The sequence below is a fragment of the Diadema antillarum genome, unplaced genomic scaffold, assembly GCF_040938485.1.
Source record: "Diadema antillarum isolate AM-2024a unplaced genomic scaffold, OU_Dant_1.0 seq00001027_RagTag, whole genome shotgun sequence".
Taxonomy (NCBI): Eukaryota; Metazoa; Echinodermata; class Echinoidea; order Diadematoida; family Diadematidae; genus Diadema; species Diadema antillarum.
The window spans coordinates 51856-76073 of record NW_027271861.1 but is presented as its reverse complement, the minus strand read 5'-3'; the positions used below and the strand labels follow the sequence as shown (position 1 = coordinate 76073).

Below are 24218 nucleotides of genomic sequence, written 5' to 3'. Positions count from 1 at the left end.
GAAGCGTGCACACGTGTTTCTTTTGCTTCACTTCACCATGTGGTACATGTAATGTTGTGCGTGCATGCATACCATGTACTGCTAGCATGGAGCTACTAGCTCCATGCTGCTAGCCTGTAGCTGCAAGCAGTACACGCACGGGATCTGACAGTCTAGTCTGTCGCTCCGTGGGCAAGCACACGTTAAAAGCTGACGGGAAATACGCACGTGGGTGAAGAATTAATAAAAGAAATCTGCGTTTGATAGAACTTTTAGTCGTGCAGAACTCAATCTCTTCTCGTCTACATTTCGCGGTTTGATGTTGAACACTAACTGGAGACGTTTTCAGGCGTCGTAATTTAAATCATACAGCGTTCTAAACAGCAACATCTAGGCAAGCTAGCCAGTCATGGATGCATTCAAGGAGGGCTGGTTCAGCGAGCTGAGCCCGATGTGGCCCGGCGAGGCGGCGTCGCTGGAGGTGGAAGAAGTTCTGTTTCACGAGAGATCTAAATATCAAGATGTTCTTGTGTTTAAAAGGTAACCATTTGCAGATCTAGTTTTCTTTGATCCAGAATCGCAACTCGTGATCAATCTAGTCAAACAAATCCACAATCTAATGTAAATTTAACACTTATCAGATTATAGCCGATTGTTTTTCTTTCTTTTCTCTTCCTGTGATTCAGTTTTTAATGTGATGCGGTAGATAATCTATAGACTAGGCGTCTAGATTTAGTATATATCTATACATGTGTGTGTGTGTGTGCTGGGGGGGGGGGGGGGGGGGGGGGGGGGGGGGGGGGGGGCAGGTCGGGCAAGAGGCAAGAGCCAAGACCGTACACCCAAGCCAGAGGATGAAAGAGGCCTCTGCCCACTCACCCCCACCCCTTCTCTCTGCTCCTTAAAGACTCTATGACTATAGAGCTCTTTTATGGACATAATGTCTTGGCTGAACGAGATATGAATTTTATGCCATCAAATTTCCATTTTTGAGCAACTCTCAAAATTCAATAGCTGGGTAGTCATAATTATTAAGAGTCTCTGTTTTGATGGTTTTCATTCAATCAAAGAATGAAGAAATGATGTCTAACAGAGCCAAAAAAAAAAATTATTATTTTAATGATGCAGTTAAAAAAAAAAAAAAAAAGCCCAAAACATGCACCTGAGTCCATATAGGTACAAATGTACAGGTACATTAATTTGTAGCGGGCGGAAAATATATGATATTAGTGTAGACTGTCTAGACAAGAACTTTCATGTGCATCATTATTCATATTTCGCAAATCTTGGCTCTCACAAAATTAGAACATTCCTCGTCGCACAGTATGTGGTGTAATTAGAAATCTACAGCTGTACTTCTTCCAATGTAATGCCAATAAAGAGATTTTTCAAGTTAGAATAATCCAAGTGGGGTAGACCTATTTTTCAAGTAGGGCTTACAAGGAATGTGCTTGGGATAGAACATGCCTCTGCTGTACACCCTTCTCTGCCAAGACCATCCTCACTTTTATGAAATAAAATAAAGACATCACTTCAATGTCTGTTGTCAGTGACATCAACTCTTTTGTTCTCAACAGTAAAACCTACGGCAATGTGCTCGTCTTGGATGGAGCAATTCAGTGCACGGAGAGAGACGAGTTTAGCTACCAGGAGATGCTTGCGTTCCTTCCACTCAACTCACATCCCAACCCCAAAAAGGTATAAAGTTTGTATTTTGTGATAATATGCTTTCAACCAAACTGTCCTCTTTTATTTAAATGCAATAAGATGAGCAGTGCAAGGATTTTACCTCTCACAGGGTGCTACACAAGCATTTGCCCGATTGCCCGTGGCAAGTGAAAATCTAATTCAGGCAAGTGTTTCACAGCACATTTGGAAGTCTGCCTGCCTGTCCGGGCAGGTGGTAAAATAAAGTTACGCAGCACCCTGCTCTCATAGAACTGGTGTAGATGGGGGGAAAAATGAGATTAGCGAAAGGAAGGGATGAGGATTGTGAAGTGAAAATTCAAAGAACAGTAACCAAACAGATGATTTCCCAAGACTTTTTGAGCACTTTTTCCACTGACGTCTTCATTTCAATACATGCTATTGTAATTTGCAGGTTCTGGTAGTAGGTGGTGGAGATGGTGGAGTGATCAGGGAAGTTGTGAAGCACCCAGCAGTCGAGTCCGTCACACAGTGTGAAATTGATGGGGTAAGAACAGATAATTCATGATTTTTTTTTTCTTATTTTTTTTTCTTCTTTTTTCAGTAGAACTGCTGCGGAAAGTTAAGAAAAATTATTACAGAGATTGTGAAACAATGAAAGAAAGTTGTCTCCGTTGTATTCAGTGAAAATGGGCATGAGAAAATGGTTATTTATTCATCACTTCAATCAAGCATTATATGCCTTTTGCTGCAGTTTGCTTTTAAAACCATAAATTTTTCATTCCTTTGAATTGTTTTTTAAGGGAAAATTTAATAAATGTATTCTCACAAATATTAAAAAGCTGATTATTAATAAATATAGGCCAGGATTGCAAAAATTTATATAAAGGCAATCCAAAGGTAGGGTAATGTCGACTTTGAAACATAAAGAGCAGTATGGGGATGATAGAACTCCTTTCAATGTGCAGTTAGATGTCAATATAAAAGTTAAAAAAAAAAAAAAAAGAATATGGTCATCATTCCACATTGTGAAATATTCTTATTACATTTAAAGACACTCAGTCGTGGCGAGTGGTTTGTACGGCACGGAGACGAACGCAACACGCTGCCTCCCCCATTCTGTATCAAATGTAGTGACCCCCGAATGAGAATAGCGCTGGCTCAATGGGTCAGCGAAAATACGATAGGCTACAAGAAAGCTCCCTGTGCTTATCTCCTAACCCAAAATGGCTGTCCCAGTGAGCCACGAGAGCTTCCGAATGGACGCCCACTCTCAGTGCGCATGCGTATGAAGAGAGGCCAAAAGAGCCACGCGTCTTCTGGCCTCTCTCCAATCTCCGCAGCTCGCGGTGACAATATTTGTGTATGATGCGTACACACACACGCACACACACACACACACGCCGCAGCGTCTTCTGGCCTCTCTCCTCCAATCACCGCAGCTCGCGGTGATAATGTTTGTGTATGATGCGTACACACACACGCACACACACACACTTGTCTCAGTGGTAACATTGCGCAATTGCATGCACAAACTTCGGTCGTTCGGAGTTTACGTACCATTAGGGATGGCGATCGGCTGCCTTTAACAGTTCTGTTTCATCAGTTCTTTTAACAGTATTACTCACTCTTGAACATTTGGGGATCCAGTCCGCTAAAAAGTGACAAATATGTGTGTATTGAAATTGTTTTTTTTTTTACTAAGAATGAATGATAGACTCCTTCTTTATCTCCTTTATTCCTCCCCTTCTCTTCCTCTTCATCCTCCTTTTCCTTTTAGAAAGTAATAGAAGTGTGCAAGAAGTATTTGCCCTGCATGGCAGTAGGTTACAGCAGCCCCAAGCTGCACCAACACATAGGCGACGGATTTGCTTTTATGAAGCAGAACAAAGGTGCATTCGACGTCATCATCACAGATTCCTCGGACCCAATCGGTGAGATTTACTTTGAATGAAAGACTATCATATCACCATCATGTGATCGTGTAGACTCGTGAGCTCAGTTCTACAGCTCACCATAGTGATTCTGTTGATATTGCCTTGAAATTGGTTTACTCAAGTTCTGGAATACTTGTCTTTCCTCAAAGATATGTTTTGGCTGCTGTGATATGGGCATTGTATGGGTAACAACGCATGTATGTCTGATATGTTCAAATATAGTTATTTACCTTTGATTGTTTGGAGCAGATTTTTTAAAGCAATACATGTATTTCTCACATCTTGAGAAATGTTTAAATGGATGATTACTGAAAGACAGATAGACAAACATTAATAGATAGATAGCTGGATATACTATGTATGGACAAAGAGAGAAGAGCATGGAGAGAGAGAGAGAGATAGGTAGAAAGTTCTGACTTGTTGGTTGAGGTGAGTGTGCATTGCACCTGTTTTTGATTTTGTGTAATTACACCATCACTGTCTTTATTTTTTTTTTCAATTGTATTCTATTCATGATAACTTATCAGAATTTGTGTTTGATTATTCCAGGACCTGCCAAGATGCTGTTTGAGCAGGAGTACTATGAGTTGATGAGGAGTTCCCTGAAGCCTGGAGGAATCATTGGTACACAAGGTATTTAAAAAAAAAAAAAAAAAAAAAAAAAAAAAAAAAACGGTCTGATTAACACCCAAAACTAGTTGACTTTCACAGTAACAAAAAATAGACTACACACGTATATCAAGAGTGTACAGATGATAAGTCCTGACCTCTTTCTTCAATTGTTCTGAGTTTTTTTTTCCAATTTGTCTCTCTCTACAAAATGAAATTTGTAAGATTGCAACTGTTGATCTGTAATTCAACAAACATTTCATTTTTGTCTCGCCCACCGGAGGTGAAGGCGAGACTAAGGATCCAAATGGCGTCCGTCCGTCGTCCGTCGTCCGTCACAAATGTTAAAGTTTACCTGCAAGACTCTCTTATGATGCATAACTTGGCAACTGTTGCAGCAATGGCAGCCACACTTGGGTGATAGAAGCACTAGGGGTATCTTCATGTTATGGTGTTGTCAGAGGTCATGTGATGATGTCAACGGTCATTTGAGGTCATATATTAAAGAGTACAAGCCTCTCTTTTCTATGTTAAAGTTTACCTGCAAGACTCCCTTTTGACAAATAACTTCACATAAGTTGCTTGGATTACAACCTAACTTGGGTCATAGATGCACTGGGGGTACCTTCATGTTATGGTGCCGTTGGAGGTCACAGGACAAGGTCAAAGGTCATTTGAGGTCATATGTTAAAGTTTACTTGCAGGACTCTCTTATCACATGTAACTCGACACATGTTGCTACAATGGCAATCAAACTTGGGTGATGGATGCACTGGGGGTACCTTCATGTTATGGTGCCATAAGAGGTCACATGATAAGGTCAAAGGTCATTTGAGGTCATACGTTAAAGTTTACTTGCAAGACTCTTATCACACGTAACTCAGCACATGTTGCTACAATGGCAATCAAACTTGGGTGATGGTAGATGTCTCTTGGGAAGTTGAAGGTAACCACAAGGTCAAAGGTTACAGACGGGGTCAACGAACTTTTAGGGCCCAATGTTAAGTTTTTAGGGCGCATTTCATTTATGGCTCATAACTTTTGATCCCTTTGTCCCTTTTTGACCAAACTTGGATGGAAGATGTCCCTTGGGGAGGTGAAGGTCGTCACAAGGTCAAAGGTCACAGACAGGGGTCAACAAACTTTTAGGGCCCAATGTTATGTTTTTAGGGCACGTTTTGATTGTGGCTCATAACTTTTGATCCCTATGTACATATGTATTACATCAGAAAGCTTAATCTATTCAGTGTAGGTCTTGTGGACCTCCCCCTCCCCCCATGTGTCGGACTCTTATGGGCCTGGTTTGCCTAAGTGTCAAGCTCATTGGCAGTGCTACCTAGTTTTGAGCTGGCGGGCCTGTGTTGGTCAGTGTCAAGCTCGTGGGCTGTATGGTTCCGGTGAATGACTCATGGTCCTGGAGCATACAGTGACGTCATGGACCATTTGGAAGGCGACATACTGTGAGGCATAATATGCATTCCACATGAAGCAACCCTGTGTCTTGCAACTTGCTATTGTCATCCAATTAAGTTTGGGTCATTACGTCAGGCAATTTTGGGCATTTTTTCAATGACCTGTTTAGGAAACTCAATTCCAAATAGGAGTGGAACTACTATTTACTCCAATTGTCTTCTTTATGCTCGATACTCCTTAACCCTAACTTACCTGGGCTATTTAGCAAGCTTGAATTCCTGGGGGGGGGGGGGGGGGGGGGGGGGGGGGACATTATGGCCCCCCCTTCAGATCTCAGCCGTTGATCGCGCGATCGGCGCAAAATCTTGCATGAACATAAAGCCGGATGTAATCTACAAGACTGTTCAATTAAATTTTCAAAAAGTTTGCATTTTCTATTTTAAATTAATTAATTATGCAAATATATGCAAAAAACCTCATTTTCGTCTGTAATTGGCTTACAAAAGCTTATGGAATGCTGAATTCTGGTGTAAATATTCCTAGTGACATTCCGAACATTTGTGCGTAAAAAAAATTCAGTATCAAAATTAATTTCTTATGTTTTTTGTTTTATCATTTTTTTATGTATTTCTTCGTTTTTTCGAACTTTTGTTTTGTTTTTTTCAGCAGAATTTGTCATACACATCGTAAGAAGCATCATTATACTAACATAAATTTATTTCAGCCATTAGAAAAAAAAATATGAATCTTTATATGAATTAATTGAAAAAACACAATTTGTATTGACTTTGTACACAAAATCACGTTTTCGAGCAATTTTGGGATAGACAAAATTTTTTTCAAGGGGCGTGGCTTCGGAACGGTATGCCCGGGCGCGACAAATTTGATCTCAAAAGTTGTGCGAGACATGAAAGTAAAAAGTCAGCGAGCGGCGTGGTCAAAAAAATTTGCGCGGCGGAATGGTCGCAGAATTCGTCGAGGGGGGGGGGGGCATTATGCCCCCCCCCCCCCCCCCCCCCCCCCCCCCCCCGGTAAGTTAGGGTTAACACTTGGGCCTGGCCAAGAGTTGTGCCCCCATGCCCAATTATTGGTTGTTTCCAATATGCCGCATCCGGTTTGCATCCAATGTGTGAATCAGGGTACGCTGGCAGCGGGTAATATCACCTGCATGATCCGGTTAAGACTCTCTGCCAGCAAGTGATGATTCAGTGTAACCTGCTGAAATTGGTCTAGATCTATACCCTCGATCTCTTTCAAGACAGGGCAGCATCTGCGTCTTCAGTGAAGCACGCGATCGGCACACAGATCTCCTCCACGACTAAACTGGATAGACATCCCGAGGTCAGACCAGCGTTCTTATAGGTGCACAGCTACTGTATGCGATCATTAGAGTCTTCCAATGGCAATATTTGAAACAGTTTGGGTGAAGGCAAGCTTGTCTCTATGATGAGTGCATTGCACATAGAGTACAGGATGCACGAGATGATAAGAAAGCTTCTTTTTGACTCGCGGGATAGGCTACAAGCCTTTCTCAGGCAGAGGTTCTGAATTATCGGGTCGTGCTCAGTCTGCACACAGGGAACTGAACGCCATATCAAGTATACGTGTGTAATGATTGTGTGTAATGATATGGGAAAAATGCATGGAAAATTCAAAATACATGTTTATGTATTTTACGTGGAATCAGTTCTGTCTGTTGTCTTGGAAGAAATGCATCAATCTTACAATGTTGTTTATCATTTTCCCTCTCCATCACGAGTATATGGAACGTGTTGATCAAAGTTTTTGTGATGTCGGAAAATGCGAGGCTGTATTGCAGGTGGCCTATTGAAGGTGGCCTTCAATTTGTTTTTCACAGTACAGTATATTGGCGTGTTTAACAGACTGTAACTCACCGAGATGCCTCTTGAAATGTTTTGAAAAACTTCTACTTGATTTCACATGAGCGGATGATTATCAGTTGTCTTTCTGCTTTTTCATCTTGTGTGAAACAAAGTATTGTTTCTCTTCAAAAGATAGCGTGCCAAGTAATCTGCACTTACTGTTGGTGCAGGCTCTATCGGCCCTATAAGACATTCAAACCCACCTTCAGCCTAGACATCCGTAGGCATTGTGGTGTCGAGCGGGATCTGAACATCCCTTATGAAGCGAGACTTCTCTTTTGTTTTCTTTTCCCCACTAACAATGTGAAACAAAGATATCCGTAGGCGTTGTGGTATGTAGATGTGGTAGAGCGAGACTTCTCTTCTCTTTTCTTTTCTTTTCCCCACTAACAAACAAGTTTAGCAGGAAACATAGAAGCATTCACGCATACTGTTTACATTTCCCATCACATGCTTTTAGTATCGGAATTTTCATGTACACATTTTGCCTGGAAAAGAATTACCAAGAACTTTTCAACACAATACATGCTCAAAAGAAGCCATTTGGTTCATATATAATTTACTCGACAGAGTGATTTATAGGGGCCTACTTTCACTGTCCATGTACTCGAACAGTTTTCGCTATTAAAAGATACAAGTATGTTCCCAAGACTGCAAACAGTAGAATGATTTGCCCCTTAACATATCACACTACTACATCTCTTGAAATGTCTTCAAACGTAAATTAAAGTCATTCCTCTTAAATGATTACTCTCGGTCGACGAATGAGGTCCTCGTCTGCATGTCATTGTCGATCTCGTCCGTGTGACTGGGCCATCTGTTAAGCGGTCTGCCGTCACGCTGTCAGTAGACCTATTCTCTTCGTCACCATCACTCTCCACTTTGTATCAGTCTGACAGGGTGCTTCAACATCTCCGATGAGACCAGTTGACTATTTGGAGTTTGTAATTGCACTCCAAATTGGCGTAAACCAAAGTTTTCGTGACTCATAGTTTTTCCTAATGTCCTGCTGCTCGCCGGTTCAGTCATGACAGTCAGATCCTCATCACATTCACTGCGTAGGTCGATGGTGCATTCACCATCGATAAAGATTAGTTGGTTGACTTGGAGGGGGGGGGCATGATGTACCAAGAAAGGGGAACTCCTGACTTTATCTCTGTGGTCTCCAACTATTCTCAAAGTTCCTCAAAATTCCAAAATACTCTGCAGCCTTTGCTTCACTACATAGTGTGAAGCCGCTCCCACTGTGCTTGCCACTCTAACTGATTTCTCGGCTGAGACATGTTTTTTTGTATAACTAATTTACTAACAAACTTCCTTTCCCTAAAGCATTTCATTGGCTCAATCTTTTGGGGTGGGCGTTCACTAGAAATTAATTCCTTGCTGGTCAAATGTTCAATTTGCTCCTCCTATTCGTTTCTGTGAAAACTCAATTTTCTATGATTCATCTCAATTTCTGATTAACTCGCCCACTGTCTTTTAGTTTCTTCATTCACTTGTTCTCTGTAACCACTGGTAAAGACTTTATTGTTTCTTGGATATCAAAATGATAAACCAAATGGATATTAGTGTCCTTATGGCAACCAACGTCATCGTTGTTCTGGGTCATTATCCCTGAATTTGTCTTTGGAGTTCCAGTTTGACCCACTCCACTAAACAATAAATGCTAAAATAGAGGAATGAATTCTGGCAGGAGGGCCACCTTCCAGCTCAGAGGGTCATTTATGTTTGGGGATCAGAGGGCAGAAACATGTCATCACGTTATTCCCCGTAATTTGGCGCAGGGCTTTGGGGATGGAGAGTGCTGACCACTAGCGGGGAAAGTAGCCAACATCAAACTCATCAATTCCTATGACCATAGACTTTTCTTGGAAGAGGTGGTTTTGACCAAAAAGAAAAAGAAAAAAAAAGAAAGGAAATAGCTGGAAGGAAGATGAACGGTTTCATAAACTCAAAGAACGGGAAAAGACTGAGCTTATATTGACGTCACAGGGTGTCTAGGAAAACGACTGCTGTGTTCTGTTTTCTTTTACCATCTATCCTATTCTATTCTATTCTATTCTATTTTATTCTTTATTATAAACATGTGCTAGTAGCCATCTGGGCTGCAATTGTGTTTGTTTTGTACATATCCTCTAAAGGTTCCCAGAGGTCAAAGGTACATGTAGAGCCCTATCTGTGCTCTTTGGAATATGAAGACAATTTCTTGTAAAACATGTATGCTTGTTTTGTACATCTTAACCGTGTTTATCATTAACTAATGGCACTACAGATCAATATTATGATATTTTGAGGTCATTGACCTCTAAAAGGTCACCAGAGGTCAGAGTTAGAAACCTGTCTTTGCTCTTTGGAAAATGAAGACAGTTTCATTGCAAAACAGATATGCTTGTTTTGTACATCTTAACCATGTTTATCATTAACTAATAACATCACAGATTAATGTTATGGTATTATGAGGTCATTGACCTCTAGAGGTCAAAGGTAGAAACCTTTCAATGTCCTGTGGAATCAGAAGATTTGTAGTACAAATGCATATTTAGCGCAGCGTAACCAAGATCTAAGCCTATCATTCCCAAATGCCGCCAAACTTCAATATTCTGATATTTAAAGTTCATTGACCTCTGGAGGTCATCAGAGGTCAAATCAGACTTACCTCCCAATCTTAAAATGAAACTTATGGTATGTACTAACACTGGTGAAAGTTTCATACTTTCGTCAAATTTTGCACAATTCTCATGATTTTGAGGCCTTAACCGCTCTACTTTTGGGAGAATCATGCATTATGGCGGAGGCATCAGTCGCTATGATTTCTTGTTTCTTCTTTTTTTTTCTACTGAAACAAATCCTGTCGAGTAACAGCAAAGCCATCACAATTTTAGGAAAGAATTCAAAGAAAAATCAAATTATTTTAGATTTAAAAAGCTGAAGAAATAAAATATATTGTGTATTCCTCTTTTAAGATTCACATTGTTTCACTATTACCGTTGTAATGTTCCTGGTCTGCTATGGCTAAGTTTCTGGACAAGTATAAGGTTTATGTCTGCAAGAGATTCATTTCATCATTTTTCTCCCCCCACCCCCAATCGTAGGTGAATCCCCTTGGCTCCACCTGTCACTGATCAAGACCATGCAGACGTTCTGCCGGACACTCTTCCCAGTGGTAGACTACGCCGTCACCAGCATTCCCACCTACCCCTCGGGCTGCATCGGCTTCACCCTCTGCAGCATGAATCCTGTAAGCCACGCCCCCCTACGGGGGATATTTACACCAATCCTGTTTAAAGTCTCAAAGTGCAGCATACCTCATCTATATGCTGTTTAGGCTGCATACTCCTGACCAGAAAAAAACAACAACAACAAAACAAAACAAAGTAAAAGAATAAAATAACAGCACCCAGACCTCAGTTTCCACATTATGTTTTTATTGATAATATTGCTCCTGAAATTGGTTCTAAAACTTTGATATCCATGTCATTCCCAGACGAAACAGACCAGACTCGGCCACTGCGAAAGTTGGAGCTACACGATGTAGAGGGTCAATATACGTAACCACCGCTTCCTTGCTTTGACATTTTGGTGACCACCTCTCATGTCCTGTATGAGCAAGTTACATTTCAATGCCCCATAGGTTGTTGCTTTCCATCACAATTCAGCCGAATTTGGGCAGAGGGCCCATTCAGCTCTAAAAGCTGCTGCTGGAATCGCATCTTGAACTCTTGAACTCAAATATTTTATCCATACTGCCTGGAGTGAAATGTATCTTAAACTGGGTCTCAGTCCTGGCGAGAGTAGCTATTCATACACATTATTCATCTTGTGAAATAATTTAAAATAAAATATGTGAAAACTAGGCAGTTTCCTCTTCTGTTCATCACGAGAATTTCATCAGGAAACACTAGACTTTCATCAGGAAACACTAGACTTTCTGTGAATGCCTGGTATTCATTGCAAACTGATCGGACAATAATTTCCCTGTGAAACACTGAAATTTGCTGGTAATCACTCTCAGTGCTTTTCCACTCTCCTCAGTGCATGAATGCAAAATACCAGGGCCCACCTCAAGCAAAGTAGAGTCTTTATTCTCTCAAAACTCATGACTATGGAATGTGAATTTGCTTTCAGCATGCTGCAGTCATTTGTTTCCTTTGAGATGCACATTTTTTGCAGAAGTTATTCAGTGATCTGTATCGAACTTTCAGGTTAATAGTCTTCCTTTAAATGCTTGTGTTCTTACGGCTTGTGAAATGTTTGGGAGAGGGAAAATCTATTGAACCATAGATAATAGCTCATGGAGCAACAATGTGGGACACAGGATTATTTTTGTTTGGTTAAAAAACAAACAAAAATTGAGAAATGCTCTATAGTGGTATTGCAACTGATGTATGTTATCAGGGAGGTTTGAGAGATGGAGTTCCATCTGGCTTTGATTATTCAGACAGCTGTGAATTATCTGTGCATGGACAAAAGAATTCCACAGGTGTATTTCTGCCTTTGATGGTCAACCATCTTTGTGAGCAATCTGAAGATTCATTTTTAATACTAACATAACATCAGGTATATGCTGCTTATTGGCTATAATTATTCAATCAAAGTCTGTAAATTTTCTATGGATGGACAAAAGGATTCAACAGGTGCATTTGCGCCTTTGATATATGATGCCTAAAGCTGCCATTTTTGTAAGCAATCTGAAGTAAGAATAATTTTCAATGCTAGCATAATATCAGGTATATGCTGCTCGATTATGAATAAAATGGAATGAAACTTCGCCTAATGATTGATAAAGCATATAAAACGAAGTCAATCCCGTCCAAAAATATGTGCAAAAGTGTAAGTCTGAGCTGTATGTTGTGAAAGAGTTTGAAATTTTACCCTCCAGGAAAGCTGGTTTTATCACTTTTCCGAATATTTCCAACAAATGAACTTTAGTGGTGTCATCCTCAAGTATAGTTCTTATATCTGATTATTGTGCACGCACGTACAGCTGAGTAATTTTGAAATCTATTTCAGTAATATTTGAGCAATTTCTATTAACACACCCCCATGTCTTTACCATAATCATTGTCTACCACCCATTGTTTATAAGGAGGGATAGCACAAAGTACTGTATACGCTATAATTTTCGCGTACATAAATTTTCGCGAATTGCCGCTGTCACACATTTTCGCGAGTGGTTAAATTCGCGATTGAGGGACCAGAGAAAATATGAAGTGGCAAAGAAAGTGAATTTTCAACTTACTAGCAAATAAGAATGATACTAGATATACACTGCATGAAAAAAACTCACCAAACGCTGCGAACTAGTAAGTTAGAATTCAACATTTTTGAAGTGATTAAGTCCATCGCACTAGATTTCTGACGAGTGGTCCCCTTGCGATAATGGATTGGCTCTCTACAGTATTCGTAAGTAGACGTGGACGTGCGGAAACAAGCTTAGCCATGATGGTCTGTTCGTAAAGCCATGACATGGTATACTAGTACTGAAATGTTCGTATCAAGGCAAGGGATTCATTTTGGAAGGTAATATTTTCGCGTGTTGTTAATTTAACAAATAGCTCCCGACTCGCGAAATTCGCGAAAATAAAACCCCCGCGAAATATATAGCGTATACAGTAGTTACCACCATAGAGACATATCTTTCTTAGAAAGGGACTGATTGTTGTGCAATGGGACGTTTTTAGCTCACCTGAGCCGAGCTATTACAATCGCTCTTCGTCCGGCATCCGTAAACTTTTTACATTTTTCATCTTCTTCTTAGTACAGCGTTATGACAAAGCATGTTATCCACCTGCTCCCTCAAATTACGTTCCATAGGCAGGAATTTGCTGTAGTTTTTGCGAGATAGGGCAACCCTCTGGTGAGCTATGTTGTTGTTTAGGGAAACTTGTGAACAAAGCATTCATAAAACCTGAATACATTACAGAACTGGTATATTCAAAGGCCAAAGAAAAATGAATGAGGACTACAACTTTAAATCCCTTCTCCTGCCCACGCCTGATTTGATTTGTCTCTTTTGTTCTTTCTTTTTTTTCGCTCCCGTCCATTAGGAGACGTCATTCAGGGATCCCATCTTCAAACTCACCTCCCAGCAAGTCAAGGAGATGAGTCTGAGGTATTACAACGCAGACATCCACAGAGCGTCCTTTGTACTACCCCAGTTTGCCAAAGAGGTGGGTATGATCTTGATGTGTGGCGTCTAGTTCAGCCGTAAAATATTATATGATGGAGGAAACAGTACAGACAGCATTTTTCGGGTTTATATCTGGTACAGAGATATTTTCCAAGCCTGCCTTCTTTAACTGTCTACATACCTTCTTTTTTTGTGTGTGTGTTTAACAGGATTGCAAAAATGCATGTTTACTGGAAGGATGTGCATCGTGAAGTTTGACAATTACATTATGTGTATATTAAGCAGGAAATATTAAACAGGACCACACATTTTAAAGCATTTAAATTTAGTGGAGAAGGGAATGGGAAGCATACTGGTAAAGCCGTGGTTTACCAAATTAGTTAGACATCTGCACATTTTGAATAACTAAATTATATGTGCCAACATAAACAATAGTATATGTATCAGAATCTTATCAGCAACATTTATGATCATTGCCTGGAAATGAATGGAATTTACAGTAATTAGTAGTGATGATGAAATGACAACAGAGGAGATATAGGGAATTCTAGTTCTAACAAAGACATACAAACCATGACAATTACCGTTATGAATGTCATCTTAGGTTTCTCACTGTATCAAGGTACAAAAAAAAACAAGACCACACATTTATTAAAAAGCATTTAAATTTAGTGGAGAAGGGAATGGGAAGCATACTGGTATACCGTGGTTTACCAAATTAGTTTGACATCTGCACATTCAGAGACTCCAACCCCAAGCACCTTCTGATATGGAGATTCTCCAGCCTGAAACCCCTAGCAAACTGGAGACTCCAACCCTGATGCGAGCGACCGTGGAGCGCAAAGTTCCTTGCGGCCGGGTCCAGGGCCGGCTTAAGGGCCCTGGAAGCTCTAGGGTTCTTGATACTCTCTCGTGTAATCTAAGGCTTATTTTTCAACATGTAATGATGAAATTAAGTAAGAAATCATTTCAAGCGGGAGACACAGAGCCTGGGCGGGAGAAATTAAATCTCAAGCGGGAGGATAGGCTATTTTGCAAAAATGGTCTTTCAGCAGGAGATCTCCCGTCGAAAGCGGGAGAGTTGGAGTCTCTGCACATTTTGAATAACTAAATTATATGGCATTGTGCCATCATAAACAATAGTATGGGACAATAGAATTGGGACCAACAAATTCACCTTGTTATATGAGGATTTTGTTTTATCAATGATCTACATAAAGATGTTCCATTTCAGTGAGAACGATAGAAACGATGGTGTCATCAATTATCACTATGATTTTTTTGATAATGATATTAATTACAATGAAAGTGAGGATTATAACGATGGTAACAATGAGAATGAAAATTACAATGATAGTGATAGTGATAATGAAAATTATAATGGCGATGATTATTGAGATTATGGATAAGACTAAGATAATCATAGTTCTAATACCGGTACTATGATGGCCATCAAGACAGGAGTGGAAACTTTCAAAAATTATCATACAAAGAATTGAAGACATTTTGGGGAACCTAAACTATGTCTGGATTTGAATTTATTCCCCTGCTCACAGGCCCTTGAGGAAACCATGGTTGAGAATGGCGACAAGACGGAATGACCCTCGGACGATGCTGCTCTTCCTCCTCATTTACAAGGAGGCCCTGGCACAAATGAAACGGACTAAGAACTTTGTAACACGCACCAAGGCCAAAGGAGTTCTCCAGCTGGAACTATGGGTGCATTCGAGCCCTCTAAAGCAAACCAAGCGAACTGAACCAAAGTGTACCGTACTGAACTGTGCCAGATTTGAAGAGTTCTGTTGAGAAAGCATACCTCACAAGCTATTTTTAGAAAAGGTCACACATTTTTGTAGCAAGAATGTCATTCACCTGGTGCTTGAAGTACTTACAGCTGTCCCGATCAAAGAGAATCATGTCTTTGCATTGTGACATATAAACATGATGTGTGCATGCTTTACAACAAACTTTTGGTACGCTTTTGGTACGCTTTTTGAGCACATCGGGAAGTGGTCCACTTTTAGCTTGGTACAGTCCGGTATGGTACACTTTAGGAGCGTTCGAGCGCTCCTCTGGCGTGGGTACAGTACAGTACGGTTCTCCTTAGGAGAGCGCTCGAACACACCCTATATCTCCACATGGAAGACATTGTATTTTCTTCTTTTTTTGTCCTTTTCTTGTGATTTTGTATTACTTTTATTTTTCCGTTTTCAGTGGCGTCAACCCCTTTGGTTTTCAGTCCAAGTCATAGTAGTCTGTTCCTTGTAATGTCTTTGTTTGCTTCTTCTTGTTGTTTTTTGTAGATTGTCATGTATTTTTACAGTGGACTCCCGTTATAACGAAGTCCTCGGGACCGACAATTTTCTTTCATTATATCGAAATTTCGTTATAACCGAACAAATACTAGTAAACAATAAAACTACATAAAGTAGATAACGTTACGGCCCGAATTTTTACTTCATTATAACCGGCATTTCGTTGTAAACGTGTTCGTTATAACGGGAGTGCACTGTACTTGCTTTCTCTATTTCTTAAAGTATAACCAAGTGCGAGCAGGTGTCGGCTTTATTTATCTCTATGGTTGTGGACTAGTATCGGCCAACAGTGTCTACCTAAGTACTTCTTGCCCCAAAAGAGTCAGTCATATTTATTGACGGAGAGGTTTATGTATGCAGTCATGGATCCGGGTTGAATTACAAGCACAAATGACCAGGTGGCATACTTTTATGTCTACACCCCTGTGTTACCCTAAATGATGTTGTGATACAATTATTATTCTTGAACTGTGTTATGACCATTGACATGTGCTTATCATCTCTACAGCTTGTTGAATGATGTTATAAAAAACCTAAAAGAACTCTAGCTATCCGATTGGTCTATTACTCATCATGTAACATGCTGTTAAAAGTACCATTGCACGCTATTGCTGTCAGCCGTGCAATTTTGTTTGAAGCAAAAATGGATATCACATGGCTGACATCACCGATTCCACTGACTCCCATGTTAAACTTATGATCAACTCATAGTTTTTCTTCCATTGCTTGGCTCTGATCTCACAATAATCCTTTGCTGTGAACACCCAATCAGTTGCAATTGCACATTTGGTCACTCTTTTTGCTGTCAACAACTGGCCAATGGGTTTCAGGTACAACTAGCTGACTGTGCCAAGCATTCGCCTTTCACAGAAAAAATGGTTGCCATTTCCGTACTATGTAATTTCAGAAATCTGTGTGGACCACATCTGTTTAAGTGTCAGGTGTTGTATAAAACAAATAGAACAAGATTTTGCACTTCGTGAAAGATGAGACGCTCTATTCAACTTGGCTTTGCCTTGTTGAATATTCAATTCAATTCAATTAAAAATGATTTTATTTCCGTATAAAGTAATACAAGATAATATACATAACGCGTACATGACTACATACTAGAACTGTGTATTTAAAGGAACTTTTCATCAGGTTAGTTTCAACAAAACATGAATACAATTATTATAATGATGTCAACTTTGGTTTGGATAAATAAACAAGCAAGCCATACAATCTTAATTTATAACTATACATGGAAAAGAGGAATTCACAAGAAAAGCATAGCTTGTAAAATTGGTGAATTACTCTAGAAGGTGAGGGCATCTCAAGATCCGTCAAGGACTCCGTGCATGAAAATTTTGATATCCTGTATAGAGCGCCTCTATCTTTCACCACGTGCAAAATCTTGTACCATCGCACTCTTTGCTATCTATCTATTACAGTTAGCATTGTGCTTCCACTCTGTTCAAGTTGACTTCTGCGAACAGAGCACCTGCGGGGAAAGAAACCAGATTTGAGGTCTCACGAATATCAGACATGGAATGAAATAGATAAATTGATATTGGTCTCTATAAAATGTATGAACAGTCACCCGTGGAACATCATTCTAACACATGACTCATTTCTCTCAGGGAGCACCATTGATCCTTGTATTGTAAAGTAGCGTGTAGAACTGCATGTATCATCATGTTTGCCAGTGAGAATGTGATTTGTAGTGCAGGAAAACCCTTTTAGAAATGAATTTAATGTGATATGAGGTACACGTATACAGCTTTTATTGAGGTGAATTTGTTGGTCCCAATTTTCCAACTGTGTGGTTAGCTTATCAGAATGTTTACCATGAGGGACCGCCTTTAACGAGGTAAAATTGCTGGCCCCAGCTGGCCTTGATATTATGAGGTTTCCATGTACTCAGAATTCAAAAGAGTCTTATGTGATTCTACTTTTTGAAAAGGTTAGATTTTTAGTAAGCAACAATATCTACCTGCTCAGGTTTGGTGTGCTTTTAATATTTAAAGAGTAAGTCCTAACTTTAAATAATTTACCTTATTGAGAGTTGCTTTTTCTTGGCTGTCCCGGTACAGTTTCCATCATGTTATTTGTTTGATTGCTTGTAATCAGAAATTGACATTACGTATCATTTTTTCATGGACAAAAGAATCTTTGTATGTTAAAGGTATCCCTCTGTGTATGACAATCTATCCATTGGAAGTACAGCTTTAATTGTATGAGATGATAAAGATTCCAATTTGTGTATGTTTTACTAACATGTACCTCTCTTTATGGACCTTCAGGGTTGCCAGGCACGATCTTGAGATGTTTTATTCATAATTTTTCAGTCCTTCATTTTTTTTTTCAATGGTCACAATTATGTAACTTTGATATGTGGCATTCCCTTCCTGAACACAAATAGCCAAATTGTGGTCATCTCTGGTGGATGGGAAATTTGGGGAAAAAATTGTTTAGGGACATAATGCAGCCTTTTTCTTTTGAACTTGTAAAAATTACATGTGAGTTGATGCTGAGAGCAACAAGAACTATCAAATAAAAATTTATAAAATCATGAGGATTTATAAAATCCTGACAGAGTACCGAGCCCATTTGAAGTTGTTGAGACTCTTGGTAAGAAAAATAGTGATACACATTGTATTTCAATTGATGGGACTCTTGACTCTAAACTAGTTTTCTTAGCAAGTAAATAATTCTTAATGTGGTTCAATATCCATTGATCAGTAGACTTTTGTATGCTAAGAAGTAGCACTTTATTTTTTCTCTTAACCGAATACAATTTGTAGATGTCCTTATACATGTACATCGAGTGTACCGGTACTAATTGAAAGGTAAAACAAATGTCAAAAATGGAATACAGAGGTAATTGAGTTAATGTTATCACGTGAGAATAAAGGGGAAAAAATATTGATGAAAAGCTGTCTCTATGTTGATTTAATTTTTGTTTTTGCCAAAAGACTGGGTATTATTATTATTATTTTTTATTTATTTTTTTTTTTAAGGGGTTTAGGCAACAGAGAGCATTAGTACAGGTGTACATGCCTTGTGCTTAGTGCAGGAGCTTAAGGAAAAGGCATAGAGGGACCTCATTATGATGAGGACTTAAATAATCATGATAATGGCCTTATTTTACATTGTACCAGGGTACAAATCTGGGACCTGCAAAAATACCTTGAGCAGCTTCCGTGAGATTTAAAAGGGTGGTATGGTTTTGGTTGAGATGGGGATTCAGATTTTAACTTTTTGTGAGGCAATAATAAACCACTTACATGTACTGTACATGTACAAGTTATGAAATATTAAAGGGCATACGATTTTAGGAGGAATTATTATTATTACTATTATTTATAGTGCGCTTTTCCCACAAGGCCCAAAGCGCTTACAATCAATTCAAAACATGTACGACAGTATGTATAATTGGATAAATGTTATATATACAGCTACGAACTAGTTGCTACTGAAAAGATGTGTTTTCAAGGCTTTTTTGAACACACTGACTGATGGAGACTGTCTAACGGTAAGTGGTAAATTGTTCCAGTGCTTTGAAGCAGACACAGTAAATGTCCTATCACCGGCTAAGGTGCGAGTAACAGAGTATGTGAGACGAAGCGGATCACTAGATGACCTCAAATTTCTAGTAGGTGTATATAAAGTCAAACAGGCGTCTAAATATTTCGGAGCTTGATCGTTAAGGATTTTATAAACAAACAAAACTAATTTGAAAATTATCCGTTGCTTCAAAGGAAGCCAGTGCAACGACTTCAGAAGTGGCTGAGATGGGTAGTCCCTAGAAACCTGAAACACTAATCGGGCTGCCCAATTTTGAAGTCGCTGCACACGATCCAGTTGAGTTGAAGGAATGGAAGAGAGAAGCCCGTTACAATAATCTATACGGGATAGAACTAAAGAACGCACTGCGTTATGACATGCAGATTGATCAATAAATCTCCTAATCCTAGCAATATTTCTTAAATAAAACGTAACAGTACTACAAATTTGAGAAATATGTTGAGACATTGACATTCGACAATCAAAAATAACACCAAGATTTCTTATTGTTTCTGAGGGGCTAATTAGTGTGCAACCAACATTGAGCTGAATGTTTGAAAGACCGCGCAGATTGTGGGCTGAAGCTGCTACAAAAAACTCAGTCTTCGAATCATTCAGTTTCAACTTATTTGCTACCATCCATTTCTTAATATCTAAAATACACATTTCAAGTTTAGTGATGGCATTAAAAGAAGCTCCTGGAGTCTTCAGGTCATAAGAAATATATAACTGTATATCATCAGCATAAAAATGATAATTAACATCATAATGTTGGGCTATCTCGCCAACTGGAAGAGTATAAATTGAGTATCCTATGGGTCCTACTATTGATCCCTGGGGAAGTCCAAACTCTAACACAATGGGGTTTGACAAATTACCGGCAATGTCAACTTGAGAAGACCATCCCAAAAGGTATGACTGAAACCAGGACAAAACTGTTGACCTAACACCTGTTCGTTTATATAAACGGGAAAGAAAAATTTGATGATCAATCGTGTCAAATGCGGCTGACAGATCTAAAAGAACAGCAAAAACAACCTTGTTTGAATCAATGGCAAACATAATATCATTTTTCACTTTTACTAAAGCTGACCCAGTACTGTGCAGAGACCTGTAAGCAGATTGAAAAGAATCAAAAAGATTGTTAGACTCAATGTGATGAACTAACTGTTTACAAACTGCTTTCTCAATAAGTTTACCTAGAAATGTTAAATTTGACACTGGTCTATAATTCTTAAATTCGTTTTGGTCCAGGCTGGGTTTCTTCAAAAGTGGTTTTACTATTGCCGAGTGTGCTCCTTTGGGAAAAACACCTGTGGAAAGAGATTGATTGACTATGTTTGTAAGCAATGGTAATACATGATTGAGGTTCTCTTTCAGGAGCCATGTTGGAATGGGATCAAGTTGACAAGATTTAGTAGCAGATGACATAATGATTCTGGATAAATCTGATTGTGTAAGCAACTGAAAATTCTCAAAAAGAGGAATATTTACGTTTACAGTATCACAAAATTGGTTTACAGTGATTCTGTTGCACGCATCTACTTCATCTCTAATTTTTCTTATCTTTCCGACAAAAAACAAAGAAAATTGATTCGCTAATATGGATGCAGAATCATACAAGGGGAGATAACTTGCTTTCTTATTCAAAAGTGAGTGGATAATGCGATATACCTCCTTGACAGTGCATGAACTCAACTTGTCTTTCAAAAATTTCTCTTTAGAGACATTAATAAGCCGACATACATCTTTATTTGCTGCAATGAACAGTTTACGATCTGAATCAAGTCTTGTTTTCCGCCATTTTCGTTCTGCTTTACGACGAAGTTGGCGAGCTACAAGGCATACGTGATTTCAAAGGGCGAGATTTTGTCTCAGATGGAGCATAGGTATCGAGTACCTTAGTAACTCCAGAAACATACCAATCAAACAAGGACTCGCTATCTAATCCTGCGGGTTGAGACGACACTAATTCCTGCAAAGCATTAGCAAATTGAACTTTATCAATTTTGCGATAATTGCGTAATGAAGAAGTAATAGAAATTAACTCTGATTTCTGTTTAGCCAGTGAGAAACGGATCATATGATGATCAGAGATACATGTTTCAAATATATTACAATCTGATATTACTAAATCATCTCGGGTAAAAACTAAATCTAAGGTGTGACCCAGATTATGAGTTGGACCTTGGACGTGTTGGATAAGCCCAGCAGATGCTGTACTATTATTCATATGAAGCACATCGCTTTTAGACATGTCTTCCCAATGGATATTAAAGTCTCCTAATAACACCAATTTCCCCGGATACAAGGATATCTCACTTACAAATTCATCGAATTCGTTCAGAAACTTAGAAGATGTGAGTTTATTTACTGAAGAGGGTGGTGGTCTATACACAATGAAAAAATTGACCGAACATGACAAATCAGTAATGTGTGCCCACTCAAAAGTGGAAAAAGACAGAACAGAATTTTTCATCATCAACTTAAGAGTAGACTTGTACAATACACCAATTCCACCCCCACGTGTACTTGTATTTCGTGGTGAATTTATAAAAGAATACCCTCTAGGAGTCAACTCCCCAATTATCACATCATCCTGGGGGTTAAGCCACGTTTCTGTGATAAACATGATATCGAAGTCATGTTCGTGAACATATTCAGCAATGCATATTGTTTTGTTTCTAACAGAATGTACATTCCATAAACAGACATTACAATTGGACTCTACAAAAGAATTACTTAAATTTGGCACGACTTTAAGATTGTCGACGTTCATCCCTCTCAGTTTCTTGTAGGTCAGTTTCCTACATGATGAGGTGATCACTGGTATATGTGACAATGAAGGGGCACTTAGTATTGTGCTCACTCGTGTCCGTGTCTTAACATTCTTCCGACGTCCCCATCTCTTCCCTCGAAGATGTGTCTGAACACCTAGCTCTTTGATTCTTCTCCATACATTCTCATTGAGCATGCCCCTGTTCTTGCCTGTTCTATGAAGAAAATTGGGCAAATCATTAGTCACTGTCTCCAGACTCAAATGTCTCCATGCAGGGTTGCACAGCAGTAGAATCTCCCTGTTGTATACAATGCGTTCCCCAGTACCAAGTCTATTGTAGGATGTAGAATGTATCGGAGTGCGACAGCTCAAGTGAGAATACTCAGCTGTTGGTCCTGGGTTAGGGGCGACATCTCCGGCTTTCAGTAAATTGAGCTGAAATGTTGCAGAGGAATTCCTGTAGTATGGCAGCCGGTATTTAAAGTATTTACAATGAAGAAAGGGCTCTCTATTCCCTGAATACCCTTGTACACGTACATGATAGTTTGTGGTTGAGACTTGACAAACAGATACAATGTGAATGATGAGCCAAAGTCTCAATAGATCCATTATACTACCAGAGTAACAATGACTTTATAGAGTATGGCGGGCACTCTGTTAGAGTTGAGCGAACATGAATAAGGCGCAGATGAAAGTGAAGTGCATAGTCACTGTGTACACAAAATGGTTTACAAATTCAGTGTAGCTCAAATCAGAACTTGTAAGAAAATAATGCATAAAATATCTCACCAAATACAGCAAAATACAGTTCCAGATTTGGCCACCTGTATCCATGTACGTTACAAAATAGGATGATACAATCGAAAATCCAATATTTCACAGAAATCAAACAGTGAAAATAACACAAAATGTCAGAGCACAAAATAAGAGCATGTCAACCACGCAGGGCGACTTACAAAGATTCATTTGATTACAATTGGTTTTAAAATGGCCAATATATGCATTGTATTAATAAACAAAAGTGGTCCTAATAACAGGTGGGACCCACCCTTTTATTGGAACCTAGTTTGAGTCGTCTGAACCTCTGGATCCCTCATGAACGGTAGATGGCGCGCTTGCTTTTTGCGCCCTCGGAGCCATTGCGTATACGCGTAGTTGTTGGCCAGAGAGTCCGGCGAAGCAGCCGCCTGCCTGCGACGCCACGGCCGCGGCTGGTCGGCCAGCCTGTAAGTGAGGGTGGGTTTGAGTGGAAATACATGTAATATGAATGTAGGATATAACATATGATGGAAATAACAATAAAAATATGCGTTGCAGTGAGGTGCTTGTCGGAAGTCTGCGCTCTCTGAGTGATTTTCTAGTTGTGGACCAGTGTCTATTTCGCTGTTTGTATACGATCTTCACATTATACACTGTATTACGTATACATAAACCATTTTTATTTATTTTTTTTTTGGGGGGGGGGGGGGGTGGGGGACTTGAAAAGACATGAAAAGAAAAATATGTTTTACATAGAAATATAATAATCTGTTCCTCAGATATGCTTGACTGCGTAATTTTCTTATTGAGGCGCATTTCTAGACGGGTTAACACAGCTACACTACGTATATTCCAAGGATAGATATATTATATTCTACATCCGTTAAAGGAATAATGAATAGGAAAATGGAGCTGAGATCATTTTGCGATAAATCTCTTCATTATGTTTGATGCGTGATTTATATTTTTGTGTGTGAGGAGGGTGTGTGTGTCTGTCTGTCTGTCTGTGTGTGTGCATGTGTGTGTCAGTATCTAGCACTGTCTGTTAGGGGCATTCTGTAGTACTCGATAGGCGTCGGATGATAATAAATGGATGACACAAATACTAGTACAGGCGAGAAAGAGAACGAGTGCGAGCAAGTGACCTTCGATCCCTATTTACATCCGCATGGCTTAAAGTTCATCAGGCGAGTAGCGCCAATCAAACAAACTCCGTCG

At 39.4% G+C, this 24218-nt stretch overlaps 1 protein-coding gene across 1 annotated transcript; it reads left to right on the top strand.

The window, feature by feature from the left end:
- Nucleotides 1-209: 209 nt before the first annotated feature.
- On the top strand, nt 210-15477 carry LOC139742855 (spermidine synthase-like). The gene is made up of 8 exons (XM_071653371.1): nt 210-519; nt 1557-1677; nt 2081-2173; nt 3407-3560; nt 4113-4196; nt 10561-10706; nt 13516-13638; nt 15155-15477. The coding sequence occupies exons 1-8, from the start codon at nt 389-391 to the stop codon at nt 15197-15199; spliced, it is 897 nt and encodes a 298-aa protein (XP_071509472.1). The 5' UTR covers nt 210-388; the 3' UTR covers nt 15200-15477.
- The last annotated feature ends 8741 nt before the right edge of the window (nt 15478-24218 follow it).

Excerpts from the sequence above, each read along its gene's own strand:
- LOC139742855 (XM_071653371.1), top strand. The coding sequence starts at position 389 with ATGGATGCATTCAAGGAGGGCTGGTTCAGCGAGCTGAGCCCGATGTGG. Across the intron at positions 520-1,556 it reads GATGTTCTTGTGTTTAAAAG|TAAAACCTACGGCAATGTGC; the intron begins GTAACCATTTGC and ends TGTTCTCAACAG. Across the intron at positions 13,639-15,154 it reads TACCCCAGTTTGCCAAAGAG|GCCCTTGAGGAAACCATGGT; the intron begins GTGGGTATGATC and ends CCCTGCTCACAG.